Source organism: Mustelus asterias, chromosome 6, assembly GCF_964213995.1.
Source record: "Mustelus asterias chromosome 6, sMusAst1.hap1.1, whole genome shotgun sequence".
Taxonomy (NCBI): domain Eukaryota; kingdom Metazoa; phylum Chordata; class Chondrichthyes; order Carcharhiniformes; family Triakidae; genus Mustelus; species Mustelus asterias.
Window position 1 is genome coordinate 127,461,517 of NC_135806.1, and position 22,711 is coordinate 127,484,227.

The following is a 22,711-nucleotide window of genomic DNA, read 5'->3' on the forward strand; positions in this document are numbered from 1 at the left end:
GGAGTATAGAAACACAGAGGGACCTAGGTGTGCAAGTCCACAAATCCTTGAAGGTGGCAACACAGGTGGAGAAGGTGGTGAAGAAGGCATATGGTATGCTTGCCTTTATAGGACGGGGTATAGAGTATAAAAGCTGGAGTCTGATGATGCAGCTGTATAGAACGCTGGTTAGGCCACATTTGGAGTACTGCGTCCAGTTCTGGTCGCCGCACTCCCAGAAGGACGTGGAGGCATTGGAGAGAGTGCAGAGAAGGTTTACCAGGATGTTGCCTGGTATGGAGGGTCTTAGCTATGAGGAGAGATTGGGTAGACTGGGGTTGTTCTCCTTGGAAAGACGGAGAATGAGGGGAGATCTAATAGAGGTATACAAGATTATGAAGGGTATAGATAGGGTGAACAGTGGGAAGCTTTTTCCCAGGTCGGAGGTGACGATCACGAGGGTCACGGGCTCAAGCTGAGAGGGGCAAAGTATAACTCAGACATCAGAGGGACGTTTTTTACACAGAGGGTGGTGGGGGCCTGGAATGCGCTGCCAAGTAGGGTGGTGGAGGCAGCCACGCTGACATCGTTTAAGACTTACCTGGATAGTCACATGAGCAGCCTGGGAATGGAGGGATACAAACGATACAAACTAGTTGGACCAAGGAGCGGCACAGGCTTGGAGGGCCGAAGGGCCTGTTTCCTGTGCTGTACTGTTCTTTGTTCTTTGTTCTTTTGTAGTTTAGGGAATGGGATTATCAGCTAATGTTGGGCAGATGCTTTTCAAGTGTCCAGTTCCTTTTTTCCTCTTAACGATCGAAAGACAGGAAATAATATGACAGTGGTTAGCACTGCTGCCTCACAGTGCCAGGGCCCCAGGTTCAATTCCGGCCTCGGGTCACTGTCTGTGTGGAGTTTGCACATTCTCCCCGTGTCTGCATGGGTTTCCTCCCACAGTCCAAAGATGTGCGGGTTAGGTTGATTGGTCATACTAAATTGACCTTAGTATCAGGGAGATTAGCAGGGTAAATATATGGGGTTACCGGGATAGGGCCTGGCTGGGATTGTGGTCGGTGCAAACTCGATGGGCCAAATGGCTTCCTTCTGCACTGTAGGGATTCTATGATTCTAAAAAGAAGCTGGTGTCACTCCTCTGACTGAATCTCATTGAAAAGTGCAGCAAAAAATAAACTTCTCTCTCTTCCACAAGATGTAAATCGAGACCCAGTTGAGTACCTTTTGACTTTGTGCAATGAAACAAAACAGGGGAATAATCTAATTTCCACTGTCCTCAGGAAAAACTGCGAGAGATGTTAAACAGACAGCTGGTTCCCTATCCCTCATTATTCCAAATTGTTCAAAGTTCAAACCCAGCCAGAATTCTTTGATCAGCAAAAGTAACAAGTGTAGTGGGACAGAGAATTTACCTTCAGGACCCAGTCAGTGTATAAAGGCCTTCACCCCAAATGGCTATTAATGTGCCAAATATCCATACATAGATATGAATTTTATTACAAATGAAATATATCATTACAGCTCTCAACAGCAAATATAAATATTTATTCATAGATGTAGTGCAAATGGTAGGGTTGGGATACAGGGCAGCATGGTGGTACAGTGGTTAGCACTGTTGCCTTACACCGCCAGGGATCTGGGTTCGATTCCTGGCTTGGGTCACTGTCTGTTCAGAGTCTGCATGTTCTCCCCATGTCTGCGTGGGTTTCCTCCGGGTGCTCTGGTTTCCTCCCACAGCCTGAAAGACATGATGGTTAGGTGCATTGGCCATGCTGAGTGTACCTGAACAGGTGCCCGAGTATGGCGACGAGGGGATTTTCACAGTGACTTCATTGCAGCGTTAATGTAAGCCTACTTGCGACACTAATAAATAAACTTAACTTTAACTTAATAGTCATTACGCTTGGCTCGAGTCAGAAAATAGACGACCAGGGCACTCAAATCTAGATAGTAGATTGTTTAATATTTTTTAAAGCATGAGGTTTGTATATGTATCATTTTGGTAAATCATCAAATCATGGGGCCAAAATTACGGTGTGTAGGAATTCCGAAATCTTAACATATTCCTTTGTGAATAATCCCATAGATGCATCAAGTAGAGATGGAGCATGCTTTGATCTGGAATGCAGCAGGGGTTGTCTTGGATATTGATTCAGGTTTGTTTTGTGTGTTCAGCTATTTGTTATGTAGAGTCATAGAGTCATACAGTGCAGAACAGGCCCCTTTGACCCATCGAGTCCACACCGACAGTAGCTACCACGAAAGGCGCGCTAATCCCATTTTCCTGAACTTGTCCCATATCCTTGAATGTTATGATACAGCAAGTGCTCATCCAGATATTTTTTTAAAGGTTGTAAGGTTTCAAAAATGTTTACTAGAACATAGAACATAGAAAAGCTACAGCACAAACAGGCCCTTCGGCCCACAAGTTGCACCGAACATGTCCCTACCTACTAGGATTACCTATAACCCTCTATCTTACTAACTTCCATGAATTTATCCGAAAGTCTCTTAAAAGACCCTATCGAATCCGCCTCCACCACCACTACCGGCAGCTGATTCCATGCACCCACCACCCTCTGAGTGAAAAACTTACCCCTAACATCTCCTCTGTACCTACTGATTCATTAATTGAAACAGAAAGTACCACAGGTGAAGAATGTGCCATTTAAATGTACTGAATGTAGGGTGTTGAGGGGACTTTTATCTCTAATTTCCTATCCTTGTAAAACAAAATTGAGGTTACTTGTCATTTAAACATTCCGAAGGCACAGTGACCAGTGACTTGGAGCTAATTTCAGACTGATGCTTAAGAATAAACCTGCTTTGGATCACCATATTTGGGCAACATTGTGTTCATAGAATCATAGAATCCCTCCAGTGTAGAAGGAGGCCATTCGGCCCATCAAGTCTGCACTGACAACAAGCCCACCCAGGCCCTATCCTTGGAACCCCACGAAATCCCCCTGGCACTAAGGGGCAATCCCACCCAGACTTGTTCTCCGTAACTCCAAGTATTTACCCCGCTAATCCCCTCTAACCTACACATCTTGGGACACTAAGAGGAAATTTAACATGGCCAGTCCACATAACCTGCACATCTTTCGGACTGTGGGAGGAAACCAGAGCACCCGGAAGAAACCCAGATGCTGTCAGGGAGGAAGCTCTGTTTCACATAAAGTGTCGGGAAGATCTGGAACACGTTACCCCAAAAGGATGTTAAGCCAAGGACAATTAAAAATGTCAAAAGTGAGATTGATAGATTTATTCCATAAAGTCTTAGGGTGGCATGGTGGCATAGTGGTTATTGCTGCGGCCTCACAGCGCCAGGGACCCGGGTTTGAATCCCGGCTTGTGTCACACTCGTGTCTGCACGTTCTCCCCGTGTCTGTGAGTTTCCTCCGGGTGCTCCAGTTTCCTCCCACAGTCTGAAAGATGTGCTAGTTAGGTGCATTGGCCATGCTAAATTCTCCCTCAGTGTACCCGAACAGGCGCCAGAGTGTGGCAACTAGGGGATTTTCACAGTAACTTCATTGCAGTGTTAACGTAAACCTATTTGTGACACTCATAAAATAAACTTTGAGAGATGGAGCCAAGCAGGAAAGTGAAGTTGAGGTACAAAGCAGCCATGATGGATTTGAACAGTGGGACAGGGTTGAGGCCTGATGTTGTTCCCAGTCTCTTTACATCTCATTAAATTGAACGGAGCAGAATATGTTAAAATCTGCAAATCTCTGAGGCTTACTGCATGGTGTCATGCAAACACATGGAAGCCAGGAGGATCCTAGGTTTGATTCACTCCTTTGCATTCATTTAGCTCATGGCAGAAAGGCAGTAGGCAAGCAGTTAACCTCATCTTTCCCAGAATTAAGAGTCGCGGGAAACTACTGCAGCTCCTGTGTCTGTTTGCGATCCAGTAATAAGAACATAAGAACTAGGAGCAGGAGTAGGCCATCTGGCCCCTCAAGCCTGCTCCGCCATTCAATAAGATCATAGCTGAACTTTTCATGGACTCAGCTCCACTTACCCGCCTGCTCATCATAACCCTTAATTCCTTTACTGTTCAAGAATTTATCTATCCCAGCTGGAAACATTGATGTTGGGTAAGGAGGTAAATGGTCTCCGCTTTGATGATCAAGTTAGTATTCACTTCCGAAGCATAAAACATGAAAGATAACTACATATGTGAGGTACCGGAGTGTGTGCCAGTACATGGCAGAACAATACTCAAGGGTGAAAACTGGGGACAGGGATGAGCACTAGATTAGAGTCATAGAGTGATAGAGGTTTACAGCATGGAAACAGGCCCTTCTGCCCAACTTGACTATGAATCTTACCTCTCTAATGGGGAAGCACAGAAATTGTTTTGTTGCTCCGAACTCCATTTTGACAACATCCAACAAAGACAGAAGATACAATCCCTGAAGCTACACTCTCAGTAGAGAGCAGCATTCAGAGGTTGCAGAATGAGGTTTATAATATTGCAGCCCTGTATCCTGAGATGTCGCTCCCTTCCACCAGGAGTGTGGGATTGAGGAATGAAGCTTATAACTCTCAAATCTTTGCTTCCTAAATTCATGTTTGTTCAGAAAATAATGTCTCTTGACCAAACCGATAGAGTTTACCAAATGCTTGTTCGCAATGACATATCATTTTAATATCCCCAGTGATAGCAACAACTTTCTCTTACCTGCACAGAAATAAAACCTAGTTAAATGACCCTCGGTGTAAGCGTATCCACAGTCAGCCTGGAATTGAATGACCCATTAGCTGGTGAACGTGGCAGCCACGTTGACACTGAATTGTTGCCTTCAGTCTACTTGTTTCCGGTTGGCTCCTGTATAAAATAACATGTTTTACCATGGATGCAAATCACTGCAGTGTGGGACATTTTAAAATCAGTAATTTGCAGAAATAATGGGCTGAATTCTACAACCGCAAATCGGACAGGTCAACCAACTCCGAGAAACTTAGGTAAAACAGGACATGATGATGTCGGGTCGGCAGTCCAACATCATCACGCCAGTCTTCCAAATTACCCAAGGCAAGCAGCCAGAGAGCTCGGCAACCCTCCGCCATTTTGAATTGCCCAAGGCAAGCAGTCAGAGAGATCAGAGGCCCATCCGCCATTTTGAATCAACTAATTAACAAACTATTAAGCTTGTTAACAACCCAATCTTCCGCAATTTTCCATTTTCCACTGTATTTTTCGGGCATCGGACGTGAGAATATTTGGGAGTACTTTTAATGCCGGTTATAAAGAGGTGGCACAAGGGCAAAAGAAAAGGCCTGCCCACAGGGCCATGGTTGAATGTACCAGCAGGATCTGCTGGTGAAAGTGACAGTGTCTGTATGTTTCCCTCCCTTCCAAATAATGGTTGATTCAGAGAACAAGCGGCCTTTACAATTCTAACCATGATTGGCTTCACTTTTGCTGCATTATCCCTCTGCCGTATGACCATAGAACCATAGAATCCCCACCGTACAGAAGGAGGCCACTTGCCATTGAGTCTGCACTGATTTTCCATCTTACCCAGGCACTATCTCTGTAACCCCACATATTTATCCTGCTAATTCACCTAACCTATACATCTTGGGACACTAAAGGGAAATTTAGCATGCCCAATCCACCTAACCTACACATCTTTGGACTGTGGGAGGAAACCAGAGTACCCGGAGGAAAACCAAGCAGACACAGGGAGAACATGCAAATTCCACACAAACAGTCACCCAACGCCAGAATTGAACCAGGGTCCTTGGTGCTGTGAGGCAGCAGTGCTAACCACTGTGCCACCGTACTGCCCATGATGTCCCATCCTGTAATGCCATTTGGGCAGGGAGCCCCTTCCCCCGCCTCTCAACCTGCCCCTCCTGCCCACTTTGATCCTCCAATTGGCCTCCTTCCTGCCTGATGGAGCTTAATTGGGGCAGCACAGGGGTTAACACTGCTGCCTCACAACGCCAGGGACCCGAGTTCAAGGCGTGGTGCTGCGGGAACAGGACCTGGGTGGGACTGTGGTCGGTGCAGACTCGATGGGCCAAATGGCCTCCTTCAGCACTTTAGGGATTCCATGATTCTATTGGCCATCGACACTTGATTGGACGAGCTGAGATGATGGGAGTGAGCGCGAGTGGACAGTTTTTCCATTTCTCCTCCCTCACCCCATTGGGAGACAAAAAATCCAACCCAGTAAACCATTCAAGGGCTCCCAGTACACCTTCCAAAAAATGTGTATATTTTTTATTTCATTGATTTGACCAAAAAATGTGACCTTTCTTGGTGTATCTCCACATCCCATTGCAGCAAAAATTGAACATTAATGTTATCACAATGTTTTTAATTCACTTCCGAAACTATCTTGAGGTGCAATGAACCTTAACAGACCTTTCTTTTTCTTATTGGATGAGTTGTGTTTTGACACTGCAAATGATGTGTAATAGGAACTCCCTTCACCAGAACATTTTACTCAGTCTGAATACCTCTTTTAGTTATCATTTTATTTTCTTCTTGACAAGGTTCCTGGGCTGACCGTTCACCTCTACATGAGGCAGCAAGTCAGGGACGCCTTCTGTCCCTCAAAACCTTGCTTGCGCAGGTAGGTGATTGTACATTACGGTGAGTTACGGGTTTTCTAGTGTAACCCTTTGATCATCTGCCTTCTACATTTGTTTTATGTCTGAGAAGTGCCCCACTTATGTATAATTTTGGAGATTCTTTTAGTGTTTAAAACCATCTTATTCATCAGTAGAAAGCAGTGTGGAAAGCAGCCTCCCCTCCTTTCTTTCTCCTTTGCAATGTCAGCCATGGTTCAGTTGTGACATTCTCTCTAAAATTGGCTTGTCCACCTAGTGGCCTGCAGGCCGCATTGTGGCCTGTGAAGCCCCTCTACGTGGCTCCGAGAGGTTGCACAGTGGTTAACACTGCTGCCTCACAGCGCCAAGGACCCGGGTTTAATTCTGGCCTTGGGTGTCTGTCTGTGTAGGGTTTGCACGCTCTCCCCATGTCTGCGTGGGCTTCCTCCGGGTGCTCCAGTTTCCACCCGCAGTCCAAAGATATGCAGGTTGGCTGGATTGGCTATGCTAAATTGAGCCTAGTGTCGGGGGATTAGCAGGGTAAAAACATGGGGTTACAGGGATAGGGCCTGGGTGTGATTGTTGCCGGTGCAGATGGACCGAATGGCCTCCTTCTGCACTGTAGGGATTCTATTCTATGAGTGAGTGTGTGTGGGAGAGAGTGTGTGTGCACATGTGCATGTGCACGTATGTGCGTGTGTGTACGTGTGCGTATGTGTGCGTGTGTGGCTCATTTCCAGTGTCAGGATTCTTAATCACCCTCACCCCACACACCAACACACATTCTCACCCAGGATGAGTGAGTAAACACTCTTGAGACTGAGGGTGGGATTTTCCGGCCACACTCACTCCTGACCGGAAAGTCCCGCCTGAGGTCAACGAACCTTTGCGTGGCCCTGTCCAACTCGCTATGATTCCCGCGGCGGGCGGGACGGGAAAATTCCACCCTGGGAGTGAGTTGGACACTGAAAGTCTCACGGTTATTTTTATTAACTGTTTTATTTTAGCTCAGCAATTTGTTTCCTTCCTTCAGATTTTTTTTTTAAATTCATGTATATTTCTGATATCTGCCTATCAGTCCTTTGGGTGAGAAAAATGTGGAAATGTGGCCCCCATGCAAAACGGTTAGTCAAGCCCACTCTAGAAGGAGATGGGGTCAAGTCCCACTCCAGACATTTGAGCACATAATCCAGGCTGCCCCTCTCATGCAGTACTGAGGGAGTGCTGCATTGGCAGCAGAGTTGTCATTTGGGTGAGATGTTAAACCGAGTTGTCAACTGCGCATTCGGGTGGACATAAAAGATCCCACTGGCATTATTCCAAAGAAGAACAGGACAAGTGAAATAAAGGGTGGGTGAGTGTAAAATTTGGGCCTTGGAATCTCAACAGGAGATCTGTTTGAACCCCAGTCTCACTGCATAAACTGGGCTGGACATTGTGGAGATCTCTCCAGCAGACAAAATGGCAGACAGGCTTGGAGAATTGCACAGGAAGTGATGCATCTGACTCCCAGCGGCAGGAGTAAGCAATTAAGCCAGCAGCGGGAAGGTAACAAAATGAGAGACTTGCCCGTTTAGCAGCAGGAAGCTCAATTGCACACTTGCTTCTGACTCAGATGCAATTCAATGCAATTTAATCCCTGATGTAGTGAACTTCCTGCATGTCTCTGGTGTCTTCAGTAATCTGCCCAGTGAAAGCTGGTGACTTGCATGTGGCTTCCTAGCCTCATTGTGAGGGTCCTTTGGAATGGCAGAACTTTGAGATACAGGGCACTGGATTGAGCTTGGAGACATGTTCCCTGTGGAAACACTTGCTGAGCTGACACTTTGAGAGGCGGAACCTCAGGCAGGAAATTCAGAATCTAGCAGTACCGCTTGTGCAGAAGTGGGTGGCACATCCATTCTTGCGTCGGGACCCATAGAAACATAGAAAATAGAAGCAAGAGTATGTTATTCATCCCTTCCCTGTCACTATAGCCGCCCCACTCTTTGTTTCTCCCCCAGCGTGTGCAGCCAAGCAACTCGTGATACCACAGACCTGGTTCTTGTTGCATTCCCCTGAGAAATCACCTCCCCCAACAGTATCAAAAATGGAAAACCTGTTGTGAGATAGAGGGACCCAGGGGACTCCTTCACTACTTGCCTAGAGCTTATACTTTGTCTGGCAGCCTTTCATCCTGTCTACTCTCTACCTGCGATGTGATCACCTCATTGTAAGTGCTATCCATGAAGATCTCATCCTGGCCGATGTTCCACAGTGACTCCAGTCACAGCTCCAGCTCCAAATTGCAAATTTCAAGCAGCTGCAGCTGGAGACACTTCCTGCAAATGTAGTCACCCTGAAAACAGGAAGTGTCCTTGACTTCCCACATTGCACAGGATGAGCATTCCTCATGACCGAGCTGCCCTGCAATGACTTACCCTTTAATTGCTCCCTTTACTTTTATCTCCTCTAGTATTTCAACTCTAACACAATTCCAATTAAAATTAAAAGTGCCACAGGAGATATATACGATTGCATGGCACGGGAAGCTTTTCATTGGTGGAACTTCCTGGACAGACAAGGAGGCTATAAATCAGGGTCAAAACTTTTCTGCCAAAACCCAGTGCCTCAATAATCTAGTTTTTATTTTCGGTTCAACGGATTGTGATCTCCGCCATCCCCTTCAAACTTCTCCCTTCATCACTCTCTACCTTACTATTTACTGTCATCATAGAATCCCTACAGTGCAGAAAGAGGCCATTTGGCCCATCGAGTCTGCACCGACTTTGTTGCAGAGCATACCACCTCGACCTGATCCCCATAACCCTACGTACGTACCCCACTAATCCCCCTAATCCGCTCATTTTGGGACACCAAGGGGCAATTTAGCATGGCCAACCCACCTAATCTGCACATCTTTGGACTGTGGGAGAAAACTGGAGTCATTCGCCAGTCAACCCCTTCCAATTCCCCCACCCCACAGGACACCAGGTCCTTCCCACTTCACTCTGCCATTCCACTGACCCTACCCGCTGTCCTTGCTCGGATCCTGCTTCTGCTATTCCACTCCTGACCCCTGTCACTCACTAATGACTTGCCCTTGCTGCTCCTGAGCCTGAAGGCAAGCTGCCATTCTTCAGAAAGCGAGCTCTGCCTAAATAGACGCTGAGCCACTAATTTTGGAGTTGGAGAGTTGGTGGGGGATGGGAGGGGAGGCGGCATTGGTGAAGATGAACAGAAGAAAAACTATTCAAAACGAAAGCAGTGCAAATGTTTGTAAATTGTGATCTATCTTAACATTTTGATCACACTGTTTTAACTTTTATTGTGTGCTCCAGGGTCACAGTGCCAACACACTGACGATAGATCATGTTTCTCCACTCCATGATGCCTGTCTGGGGAACCATGTGGCCTGCGCAAAGGCCCTCATAGATGCAGGTGCCAATGTGAGTATCTTGATGTGATGGGCGTGAGTGATATCATTATCATAAAAATCTCTCCCTCAAAGAATTGTCGACATTGGGACAACTGGGGCTTTCAAGACAGAAATAGATTTTCCTTAGATAAGGTATGGAGTGCGGGTGAGAGAGTTAGGGCTGCCTGGGCAACTCTGTCCATTCCCCTTTGGCACTGGGCTACGCTGGATGGTGGGTCCCCTGTCTCACTATGGAAATTAAGTTTTAATTCCAGCTATGGTCAAGTATTTAATTCACGTTGTTCTGCAAGATTAAGGATGCTCACTTCAAATAAAGCAATAAATATAGTGAAACTATAGTTAAAATCAGTTACAAAATGCAGAAGCTGGTATGGAAATGTTAAGTTACAACAATTGTGGAAATTAAGTTCTGACAAACAACTCTGTTATGTAATGGAAAATGATTATGAGCCAAACAGTAAGGCCTTCAGTAAGGCCTTCAGTGAGGTCAGCGATTACATACTCAGCGACTAATCTAAACCTTGTGTTAGTTCTATAAACACTGCTTCCAGCCTTGGCCACAGGATGAAAATAAGACCCTTTTCAATAACAAAATTCCAAAAACCAAGATGCGGTGAACTATAACTCTTGCATTTTCTATATGCATCAAGAGAACACACTGCAATGCTTTCTGCTGTATTGTGTTCTCACTTGTGCACAAGTAATTAAAAATTTGAAAGATTTGAGAACTCACCGTGCATTATTCGGGTTAATCCTCAACACCACAGAGGACCACAGGATTCTTCATTGAATCATTGCCAGCAGCTTTACAATCACTGCTTCATTGGCTGAAGCCTTGCCCCCGACATTTCTCACCCTCTTCAGATGGAGGACAGTTTTCGGGATGGTCCACAGCCCTTTAAGAACATTTATTTTTAAATTCATTCGTGGGACATGGGTGTCGCTGGCTGGGCCAGCATTTATTGCCCATCCCGAGTTGCTCTTGAACTGAATGGCTTGCCAGGCCATTTCAGAGGGCAGTTGAGAGTCACCCACACTGCTGTGGCTCTGGAGTCACATGTAGGCCAGACCAGGTAAGGACAGCATATTTCCTTCCCTAAAGGACATCAGTGAACCAGGTGGGTTTTTCTGACAATCGACAATGGTTTCATGGTCATCAATAGATTCTTAACTCCAGATTTTTTAAAAATTCAAATTCCGCCATCTGCCATGGCAGGATTCGAACCCGGGTCCCCAGAACATCAGTTGAGTTTCTGGATTAATAATCGAGTGATGATACCACCAGAACATCACCTCTCCACATGTGGTGTAGGCTTCTGACCCCAATTAGATTAAACATGTTACTCACTGGGTAGCCCAGGCAGTATTTTAATGAGAATTATGGCACCAGGCCATCGTTCTGTTTGCTACAGGGACACACATGCTACAGGGAACAGCTCTCTTACATGTCTCTGAGTTAAAACTGCAGTTCTGCCTGATATTCCAAAGATCCTATGAGTGGGATCAATCTGCTTTGGGAAGCAATTTGAGAGTGATGCATTAACTTTATTAATATTGCAGGCCAATCATTTGACACATTGGTTCAATGTTATCAGCGGAGTGGGGCCACTGATGTCAGGCCGATCATAGCAGATCCTGAGGTCACACTGGCAGCCGATCCCGTTTGGCAATTTTAGCTTTGCCGACTTCCTGATTGGTCTCCTGTGGGCCTGGTATGCAATTAATCAATTCAGCCAGGCTCCTGCTGTTGCCACAAGTAGACGGGCGGCACGGTGGCACAGTGGTTAGCACTGCTGCTTCACCGCGCCAGAGATCTGGGTTCGATTCTGGCCTTGGGTCACTGTCTGTGTGGAGTTTGCACATTCTTCCCGTGTCTGCGTGGGTTTCCTCCTGGTGCTCCAGTTTCCTCCTACACTTCAAAGATGTGCGGGTTAGGGGGATTGGCCATGCTAAACTGCCCCTTAGTTTCGGGGGACTAGCTAGGGTAAATACATGGGGTCATGGGAATAGGGCCATGGGATTGCGGTCGGTGCAGACTCGATGGGCCTCCATCTGCACTGTAGGATTCTATGATTCTTAAGGCGTTGCATCCCTGTGGTTCTATAAACCTCAGCAGAGCCACCAGGAGAGGTGCTTGCTGCTGAAGAATGCAGGGGATCTCGGGCACACTGGAGGTAGGCGAAGAAAAGTACTTTTTAAAAATCCAAAGGGCCAAGGATTGGAAGGGAAAGTGGATGCCGTTGGGGGTCACAGGTCCTGCTCCCTGGCCTGTGGACCCTTCTTGGACCTGTGAGGCCTTCCTCCCCCTGGGCTGCCACTGGGAGGCTGCCTCCTGCAGCCTTCACACCTGGTGAGGAGTCATCCCACCACTGGCAAAATACCAAACCGCACGGTAACATGGACCTCAATAGGGCCGTTAAATATATAAATTTGCTGCCTACTTTCTTGAGGTGGCAGTCTGTTGGCTGTGAGTAAAATATCCTGTCACGGTCTCATGTCATTGAGCCGATCTGACCTGGCCCTCCATGATTTTACCAGTCACCATGCCTCCCAATACACCCAGAGGCCGGTTAAATTCACCCCATTGCACTTTATTCCAGTTTCTGCATTCACGGGGAATATCTCCCCGATACAATGCTTAGCTTAGCTAATGTTTTTTTGTGATGTATTTGTTAATAGGTCAATGCCACTACTATTGATGGAGTGACTCCCCTGTTCAATGCCTGCTCCAGCGGCAGTGCAAGTTGCGCAGAGCTGGTACTACAGAACGGTGCCAAACCACAAGGACAAGACTGCTGGGCTTCAGCCATTCATGAGGCAGCAAGCAAAGGTGAGCCATCGATTCACACCAGCACCTTTCCTTTTCTAAGACAAAAGCAAAATACTGTCGATGCTGGAAATCTGAAATGGAAACAGGAAAAGCTTGGAAAACACTCAACAGGCTTGGCAGCGTCTGCGGAGAGAGAAACAAGAGTTAACGTCTCAGGTCAATGACGTTTCATCAGCACAGCATTTTCTGGCAGGCAGATGGGTCAAGTGGTTATGAAGTCATATGGTATACTTGCCTTTATTAGCGGAGGCATAGGGCAGGGTTTTATGGCCATGCTCTTCCCGAAACCGTAAAATCCCACCTGAGGTCAACAGACCTTTCCATTGTCTGCCCCTCGCCCACTCTGATTCCCGTGGCGGGCGGGCCAGTAAACTTCCGACCACTGAATTTAAGAGCAGGGAGGTTATGCTGGAACAATATAAAATGCTGGTTCGGCTACAGCTGGAGTACTGTGCGCAGTTCTGGAATCCACATTATAGGAGGGATGTGGTAGCATTGGAAAGAGAGCAGAGGAGATTTACCAGGATGTTGCCTGGGATGGAGAGCTTTAGTTATGAAGAGAGATTGGATAGACTGGGGTTGTTTTTTTTTGGAGCAGGGGAGACTGAGGGAGGACATGATTGAGATGTACAAGATTATGATAGAATAGAAAGGAATAAACTTTTCCCCTTGGTGGAGGGACCAATGACCAGAGGACAAAAATTTAAGGTAAGGGACAGGAGGTTGAGAAGAGATGTGAGGAATTATTCACCCAGAGGGCAGTGGGAGTCTGGAACTCACTGCCTGAAAGGATGTTGGAGGCAGAGACCCTCATAACATTTCAGAAGTATTAAATCTGCACTTGCGATGCCAAGGCGCACAATGCAATGGGCCAAGTGCTGGAAAATGGGATTAGAATAGGTCGGTGTTTGTCTTTCAGCAGCGCAGACATGATGGGCCAAAGGGCCTTTTTCTGTACTGTATACCTCTGTGACTCTATGGGGGGAATTTTCCCGTCCCGCCTGCCATGGGAATTATAGCGGGCACGGGGTGAACCATGCAAATGTCCGTTGACCTTGTGTGGGATTATCTGGTTTTGGGGTGAGCACGGACGGAACATCCTGCCCTATGGCCCTGATTTTACCAGCGTGCCCATCCTGGAATCGGAATGGGAGAGGTTTGCAGAACGGCATTCTCTGTTGGCCGCGGGCATGATCTTACGAGCCTCGGGTGGGTGTGCCGGTAAAATTCCGGCCTATGATTCTACAACCCTTTCACCCTATGGACCCAACTGGTGAAGCTTTGCTGTTCACCAATGCAAGTATACACTTCCTTAAACACGGAGAGCAAAATTGCATGCGGTATTCCAGGTGGTGTCTCACCAAAGCCCCATACAACTGTCGCACTCCTTTATTCTGGTTGGCCACTTGTACACAATTACACATGTATATAGCAGATATTCCATGTTCAAACTGAACCAGAGGGTAATCTAAAGTGGGACAAGAAGTCGGTCTGATGACAGTTCAGTGTGACCAGAGCTCAGAGTGACTCTTGTAAGGAATGCACCTTATGTACTGTACTTTGGAAAGTTCAACACAACTTTGGATAAGATGTTCCTAACCAATGGCTATGGAAGCAATTAATAATGCATGCCCTCTTGTGTTTCATAAAAATGAACATGATATGTTACTTTCTCAATCAATTGCTAAATCTCTGACATTTTGACTAGGTCGCAGCGAATGTTTGCAAGTGTTGATCTCCTGGGGTGTGGATATTGACCTGGACATCTCTCATCAGGGAACGCCCCTTTATATAGCTTGTGTCCATCAGCAGTTTTTTTGCATTAAAAAGCTTCTCCATGCAGGTGAGACCTTTTACAGTTTGGATTTAGTTGGCGAAAATCCGGGGAGGTGGGGGGATGTTTTATTATTATTATTATTCAGTTCTTTTACAGTCCTATTGAAAATACTGAAGATCATAGAATCCTACAGTGCAGAAGGAGACCATTCGGCCCTTCGAGTCTGCACCGACCACAATCCCACCATGCACTATTTCCATAACCCCATGCATTTACCCTAGTGAGTCCTCCTGACATCACTTAGCAAGGCCAATCCACCTAACCTGCACATCTTTGGACTGTCAGAGGAAACCGGAGCACCCGGAGGAAACCCACGCAGACAAGGGGAGAATGTGCAAACTCCACACAGAGAGTGACCCAAGCCGGGAATTGAACCCGGGTCCCTGGGGCTGTGAGGCAGCAGTGCTAACCACCATGCCACCGTGCCACCCTGCCACCCCACCCAAAGATCTGAGTTGATTTACTGAAGAGTGCTCTCCGGGAACATTCAGTTCTTCACCTCTTGTAGCAATTGCCCCAGTGTCATGAGGGGTTTAAGACAGTGGTGCAGTGGTATTTTCATTCAATTTGTAATCCAGAGACCCAGGGTAATGCTCTGGGGATCTGGGTTCAAATCCCACGATGGCAGATGGTAAAATTTGAATTCAATTTTTTTAAAATCTGGAACTAAAAGTCTAATGATGGTTGTCGGGAAAACCCATCTGGTTCACTCATGTCCTTTAGGGAAGGAAATCTGCTGTCCTTACCTGATCTGGCCTACATGTGACTCTAGATCCTTTGACCCTTGAAATGCCCTCTGAAGTGGTCTAGGGAGCCATTCAGTTCAAGGGATTCAAGTGGAGGAAGGTGTAGAAGGGACATGAGGAGCAAATTCTTTACACAGAGGATAGTGTGTGAAGACGGGAATGGGTTAATGAACTTTGTAATACTTAGAGATTTGTAAAAGGCATTGTAGAACTTGTTTTCGTGTCCTACAACAGTGTGTGTCTGGAATTCGCTGCCCGAATTGGTGGTGGAGGCAGAGACCCTAAACTCTTTTTAAAAAGTTCCTGTATCTGCACCTTAAACATAGAAAATAGGAGCAGGAGTAGGCCATTCAGCCCTTCGAGCCTGCACCACTATTCAATATGATCATGGCTGACCATGCACTTTCAGTATCCCACTCCTGCTTTCTCTCCATACCCCTTCATCCCTTTAGCCACAAGGGCCACGTCCAGCTCCCTCTTGAACATATCTAATGAACTGGCCCCAACAGCTTTCTGTGGTAGGGAATTCCACAGGTTCACAACTCTCTAGTATGAAGAAGTTCTTCTTCATCTCAGTCCTGAGTGGCTTACCCCTTAAGTACAGTAAGCTACAGGGCTATGGGCCGGGTGCAGGAAGGTGGGATTAGAAAGGGCAGCTGAGTGTCCTCGGGCTGCCTGCTCCTGTACTGTAACTGTTCCATGGTTCTATGGATGAGCAAAAAATGCTGCCCCAACCAGGGACACATACATCCCATGAATATATTTTCTGAAAAATTAAGATTCAGGCCAGAATTTTACTGGCACATTCGCCCCAATTCCAGGAGCGGGCGAGGCTCGGAGAACGGTATTCTCCATTCGCCTCGGGCAGGATCGTATGAACCTTGGACGGACGTGCCGGTAAATTTCTGTCCTAAATGTCACTGCTATAAGACAATACAAGTAATTAGCTAATTAATTAGCCATTTGTAATTTTGGTGCACAGTCTATTATTCCAATGATACAGCATCTAGTCTCACGTTAATGTCCCAAATAAACCTCCTCCCTCCCACTTCCATCTAATTCAATCAGCATTCTCTGTTCTTTTCCATGTCAAATGCTTATCCAACTGTCCATTAAATGTATCCGCTTTTTTGTTCAACTACATCTTGTGGTAAAGAAGATGGAGGCAGGACTTGGAGCAACATCTGCACATCTGGTCACCTCCCAGACCAGGGGAATTGAGGAAATATTTAGGGGTAAGATAGGGAGGGGTAAGCCAGGGACAACATAACATCGCAGCAGGTGATACCTCCTTCAAATCCCCGTCCTGGAACCACCGGGATCAGAGAGCCACAGCTGCGGTCCACAAGCTTTCCTATGGAGGATTCCCTCCCATCCATCCCACTCCTCCCTCAGCCCTCTGACAATGATGGCCTCCCAGCACTCGGAGGAAACCTACACAGACACAGGGAGAATGTACAAACTCCACACTTACAGTCACCGAAGGTGAAATCGAACCCGGGTCCCTGGGCTATGAGGCAGCAGTGCTAACCACTATGCCACTGTGCCGCCCTTTGAGGGAAAGTATGTCATGTAATCTAGCCTTAGTTTGATAAGAACATAAGAACTAGGAGCAGGAGTAGGCCATCTGGCCCCTCGAGCCTGCTCCGCCATTCAATAAGATCATGGCGGATCTTTTTGTGGACTCAGCTCCACTTAGACGCCCGCTCACCATAACCCTTAATTCCTTTATTGTTCAAAAATCTATCTATCCTTGCCTTAAAAACATTCAATGAGGTAGCCTCAACTGCTTCACTGGGCAGGGAATTACACAGATTCACAAGTAAGGAGATCAAAACTGCACACAGTACTCCAGGTGTGGCCTCACCAGCGCCTTATACAGCTGCAACATAACCTCGCTGTTTTTAAACTCCATCCCTCTAGCAATAAAGGACAACATTCCATTTGCCTTCTTAATTACCTGCTGCATCTGCAAACCAACTCCTTGAGATTCCTGCACAAGGACACCCAGGTCCCTCTGCACAGCAGCATGCTGCAATTTTTTACCATTTAAATAATAGTCCATTTTGCTGTTATTCCTATCAAAATGGATGACTTCATATTTACCAACATTGTACTCCATCTGCCAGACCCCCGCCCACTCACTTAGACTATCTATATCCCTCTGCAGACTTTCAGCATCCTCTGCACACTTTGCTCTGCCACTCATCTTAGTGTCATCTGCGAATTTTGACACACTACACTTGGTCCCCAACTCCAAATCATCTATGTAAATCGTCAACAATTGCGATCCCAACACTGATCCCTGAGGCATACTACTAGTCACTGATTGCCAACCAGAAAAACATCCATTTACCCCCCACTCTTTGCTTTCTGTTAGTTAACCAATTCTCTATCCATGCTAATACATTACCCATAACACCGTGCACCTTTATCTTGTGTAGCAGTCTTTGGTGCGGCACCTTGTCAAATGCCTTCTGGAAATCCAGATACACAACATCCACAGGTTCCCCATTGTCCACTGCACATGTAATGTTCTCAAATGTAATGTTTTCATTTCAGCCTGGAGAAGAACACAGCACACAGCTCTGCAGCTCTGATATCTTCAAACTTTCTGTACACGTTCACATATATCTAGGATAGCGTGTTTACACAATCCCTTACGTGTGATTTTTAAAAATTAATTCATGGAACATGGGCGTCGCTGTCTGACCAGCATTTATTGCCCATCCCTAGTTGCCCTTGAGAAGCTGGTGATGAGCTGCCGCCTTGAATGGCTGCAGTCCATGTTCTGTGGGTTGACCCGCAATAACATTAGGGAGGGAATTCCAGGATTTTGACCCAGCGACTGTGAAGGAACGGTGATATATTTCCAAGGATGGTGAATGGCTTGGAGGGAAACTTGCAGGTGGTGGTGTTCCCATGCATGTGCTGGTGCCTGTGGTGCCTATGTATCATTATAACACGCACAACAATGATCACATTGCTATTTGTGGGAGCTTGCTGCGAGCAAATTGGCTGCCGCCTTTTTTATTGATGATGCTACAAAGGTACCTCGTTGGGTATAAAGCACTTTGGGATGTTCTGTGGTTTTGAAAAGTGCTAAGAGATGAATTTGTTATTTACACTGTCAAACAAAGTGAAGCCGTCGTTGTGTCATGTGTCGCATTTTATCCCAACTGCAGGAGCCAATGTCCAGAAAGGCAAACACCTGGAGACTCCCTTACACGCCGCCGCTCGCCAATCCAATCCGGAAATTGTTAAGATGCTTCTCGATTTTGGAGCAGATATTAGTGCCAGAAATGCAGAAGGCGAGAGGCCAATCGATGTCGCTGTCACCAGCAGTCCAGTGGATAGGATACTTCTGCATTACGAAGGTAAAGCGCCTACTTTTTAAAAATTAATTTGAGGGAGGAAGCGTCGTTGGCTAGGCCAGTACTAATTGCCCATCCCTAATTGCCCTTGACAAGGTGAGTTGCCTTCTTGAACCGCTGCCGTCCCTGTGGCATAGGTACACCCACAGTGCTGTTAAGATAGTTACAAAGTGAAAAGCTACACCGGAAAGGAGAGGATGTATATGTAGGTGAAGTGTTGTGCAATGGTTGGACTTAACATTTATTTATTACTCACATGTAAGGTTACATTAACACTACAATGAAGTTACTGTGAAAATCCCCTAGTCGCCACACTCTGGTGCCTGTTCGGGTACACTGAGGGAGAATTCAGCATGGCCAATCCACCTAACCAGCACGTCTTTCAGACTGGGAGGAAACCGGAGCACCCAGCGAAAGCCCACACAGACACGGGGAGAACGTGCAGACTCCGCACAAAGAGTGACCCAAGCCAGGAATCGAACCCGGGTCCCTAGCGCTGTGAGACACTGTGCTAACTACTGTGTCACTTCAGTTCCAATTCTCAACAATCATCATCCTTCATTTCTAATAAGTTGCTATGGTCTGGAATTCACTACCTGGGTAGAGAGGTGGAATTAGATTTGTATTTATAAAAACAATGTAAGGGTTATGGGGAGAGAGCAGGTACTAACTCACAGCATCACAGAACTGTTACCGTACAGAAGGAGGCCACTGTATCTGCACCAGCTCTCCAGATGAACATCATGACACAATGACATCTTTCCTTTATTTATTTACTTTATTTATTTATTAGTGTCACAAGTAGGTTTACATAAAGTTACTGTGAAAATCCCATAGTTGCCACACTCTAAATGAAATGAATAAATGAAAATATATTTCAATCCTTATCTTGTTATCGGACGTGTGCTTCTCATGCTGTCTCCATTTAGGAAAACAAGTCTTGCAGCTGCTTTTATCAAAAACTTGTTTTGCCTCTATTGTGTACCCTTTAGGAATGCAGTCAATTTCTAACTCACCCAGCGTGCCTTCTGAGTTTTAAAATTTAGTCAAGTTAGCAGTGTAAATGTAACTGCATAGGCAGAAGGATATTAAAATGAAGTCTTTGCATAGATTGAAGGTAACAGGGCTGAGCATACATAGGATCTCTCAATTACCAAAAAGATTGTAATATTGAGCCATGAATGCTTAAGACAGATGATCAAAAATCTTCATCGAGGGGTTATATTTTGAGAAGGGTCTTAAAGAGAGAGATTTAGGGAGAGAGTTCCAGAGTTAAGGGCCCAGGGAGCTAAAGGCATGACAATCATTGGTGGAGTGATGGGTATCAGGGTTGGGCATTTGACAGTGTCAAGTATTTCTGAGTAACGCCCTCAGTCTTTCAGTGCTCCAACATTATGCATGAACCATCAGAAATTTACGTCCTGTCATTTTCTGGCTGCTACTTGACCTGTGTGTGTTTTAATTACAGCGACGCCAAGCTCCCTCTGCCAGCTGTGCCGCCTGTGTGTTCGAGGTTGCCTCGGGAGAGCCCGCCTACAGCTCATTCCGCAGCTGGAGTTACCCAAACTGCTCAAGGACTTTTTGCAGCATAAATAACCCGCTTCCCTTTTATTCCGACACCTCTGTCTGGGAAGCCGATTTCAGGTCTCGCCTCTGCTCTTTTCTGTAAATAGTGTTGTTTAAAAACCGTCGCAAACGTAGCGCAATGGCAAATCGTTCTAATCCCCTGTGTGTAGGCCATTTTCCCCAGTCTGGGCAGGGAGAAATTGTAATTCTGTACCATGAAACAAATTGGATCAGCTGCCTGCCCACAGTGAGAGCATTGCATTTTTCCCTCTCCTTCACATAAGCAGCGGGGGGGGGGGGGGGGGGGGGGGGGGCGGGGTTGGTCCCCTTCATACTGTTGCTAGGCTGCAAAATTCATGTTCGGTGCAAGGGGTGGTGACAATTGCTGGGCCTAAGCTCCCTAACCTAGTTCCCACTCTGGAGAGTTCTAAGTGCCTGGATCGAGGACCCACCTCATTCAAATGCTAATTAGGCCTCTCGAATGTGCGAATCCGGGGCCAAATGCCTCAAGACGCCAATGCCAAATTCATCCAAAACTGCCACAAATTCAGCCCCAGGCTCCACTCACTTCTTCAGGCCTACTAAGGCTGAACTGGCACTCCTTAAAGCTCCGCTTGCTTTTTCTTCCACTGATCTTGAAGAGGACCCAGGAGGGGCAGAAGTTCTCCTCTTGGGCTCCACAGCAACAACTGTGGGTTGTTTCCCGGCCATGACCGCAACTGCTCCTCACCCCTCACTGTTCATGTCCATCCCCTTGGCCGAGCAGTGAAAGGCCTGAACTTGGCGAGCTTCATTTAGAATGCCTGATTCAAGATGCGCAGCCTGCCTCATGCCGGCTGTTGGTACGAAACCAATTTCTTCCCCACGTGTGGCTATTTCTTTCCCCATGTTCTATCCCTTTCAGACACAATTTAATACCATGGGGTTTCCTTCACAATGTAACTTCGGTCCTGATCTTCTTCATCGCCTTCAACCACCTCTCCCAATTACGCTGATGTTACTTACAGCACTGGTGGGTTTGCACATCCTCAATGGTTATCACTGCTGAGACATTGAGGAACAAAGTTAACGGGTGTTATCTTGTGGGTTGCCTGCAGGTTGGGTGAACATTGTCTCTGAGAGGAACTCCTACTGCTGCATTAGCATTCACTTGATTACAATTGCGTTCAAATCAATGTCAACCATCAAAACACTGGAAAATAAGGGGAGGCAATGGCCTAGTGGTATTATCGCTAGATTATTAATCCAGAAACTCAGCTCATGTTCCGGGGACCCGGGTTTGACTCCTACCACGGCAGATGGTGAAATTTGAATTCAGTTCAAAAAGAAACCTGGAACTAAGAATCGACTGATGACCATGAAACCAGTGTCGATTGTTGGAAAAATCCATCTGGCTCACTGATGTCCTTCAGGGAAGGAAATCTGCCGACCTTACCCGGTCTGGCCCACATGTGACTCCAGAGCCACAGCAATGTGGTTGATTCTCAGCTGCCCACTGAAATGGCCGAACAAGCCACTCAGTTCAAGGGCAACAAGGGAAGGGCAATAAATGCTGGCCAGCCAGTGATGCCCACATCCCATGAATGAATAAAAAACGAGGTTTTTTTCCCGATATTTTTAAAAATGTGCTCATTCTTTATCGGCCCTTTCTTTTACCTATTATTCCTACACTGAGATGTTACTTACTCCCATGCCTCCACTAATGTTGCTCTTCAGTTTGTTAATAATTGGTAGTGCCCTGAAATGACTGACTCTGCTATTTTCCTCACTTTTTCTCTGTGAAGCACATTTTATCTTCACTTTAATCAACATTCGCCTTAATCCACTTGGTGCCTTCACTTTATGTGACGCGTAAGATGTGTGAACATATATCCCATGAGTTATGATGCAGTTGTACATATATAGGCTGCATCTATTAGTAGGTTTTACTGAAAGATATTTTCAAGCAATTTAAAAAAAATCAAATGACCTGACTGTGGCAGACAAAATGACAACAGTAAGACTCAAAAGAATCCATTAAACATATGCTGCAAAATACGATATTGAATACTGACTGATCTTTCCACTATTGCCTCTGTTTGACAAGATCATAGCCACAATTAGAATCATAGAATCACACAGCCCTTTGGCCCATCGAGTCCACACCAACACACTAGAAACATCTGATCTCCCACCTAATCCCATCTGCCAGCACTTGGCCCATTGCCCTGAATGTTCTGATGTGCCAAGTGCTCATCCAGATACTTTTTAAAGGATGTGAGGCAACCCGCCTCCACCACCCTCCCAGGCAGCGCATTCCAGACCATCACCGCCCTCTGGGTTAAAAGGCTTTTCCTCACATCCCCCCTAAACCTCCTGCCCCTCACCTTGAAC

At 46.3% G+C, this 22,711-nt stretch overlaps 1 protein-coding gene across 4 annotated transcripts in view; it reads left to right on the plus strand.

Annotated features, from left to right (window-relative positions):
- The window catches only part of asb5b (ankyrin repeat and SOCS box containing 5b), a 62,382-nt gene extending 40,007 nt beyond the window's left edge, over positions 1–22,375 (plus strand). For 2 of the 4 annotated variants that reach the window (XM_078215107.1, XM_078215106.1), the window contains exons 2-8: positions 2,081–2,150; positions 6,511–6,590; positions 9,888–9,995; positions 12,665–12,815; positions 14,524–14,658; positions 18,584–18,775; positions 20,241–22,375. In XM_078215107.1, the coding sequence (XP_078071233.1) occupies positions 2,081–2,150; positions 6,511–6,590; positions 9,888–9,995; positions 12,665–12,815; positions 14,524–14,658; positions 18,584–18,775; positions 20,241–20,368 (864 nt within the window). In that variant the 3' untranslated portion in view covers positions 20,369–22,375. The remainder of the gene's footprint in view (positions 1–2,080; positions 2,151–6,510; positions 6,591–9,887; positions 9,996–12,664; positions 12,816–14,523; positions 14,659–18,583; positions 18,776–20,240) is intronic. The other 2 variants (XM_078215104.1, XM_078215105.1) reach the window with 1 other exon arrangement.
- Positions 22,376–22,711: the final 336 nt, after the last annotated feature.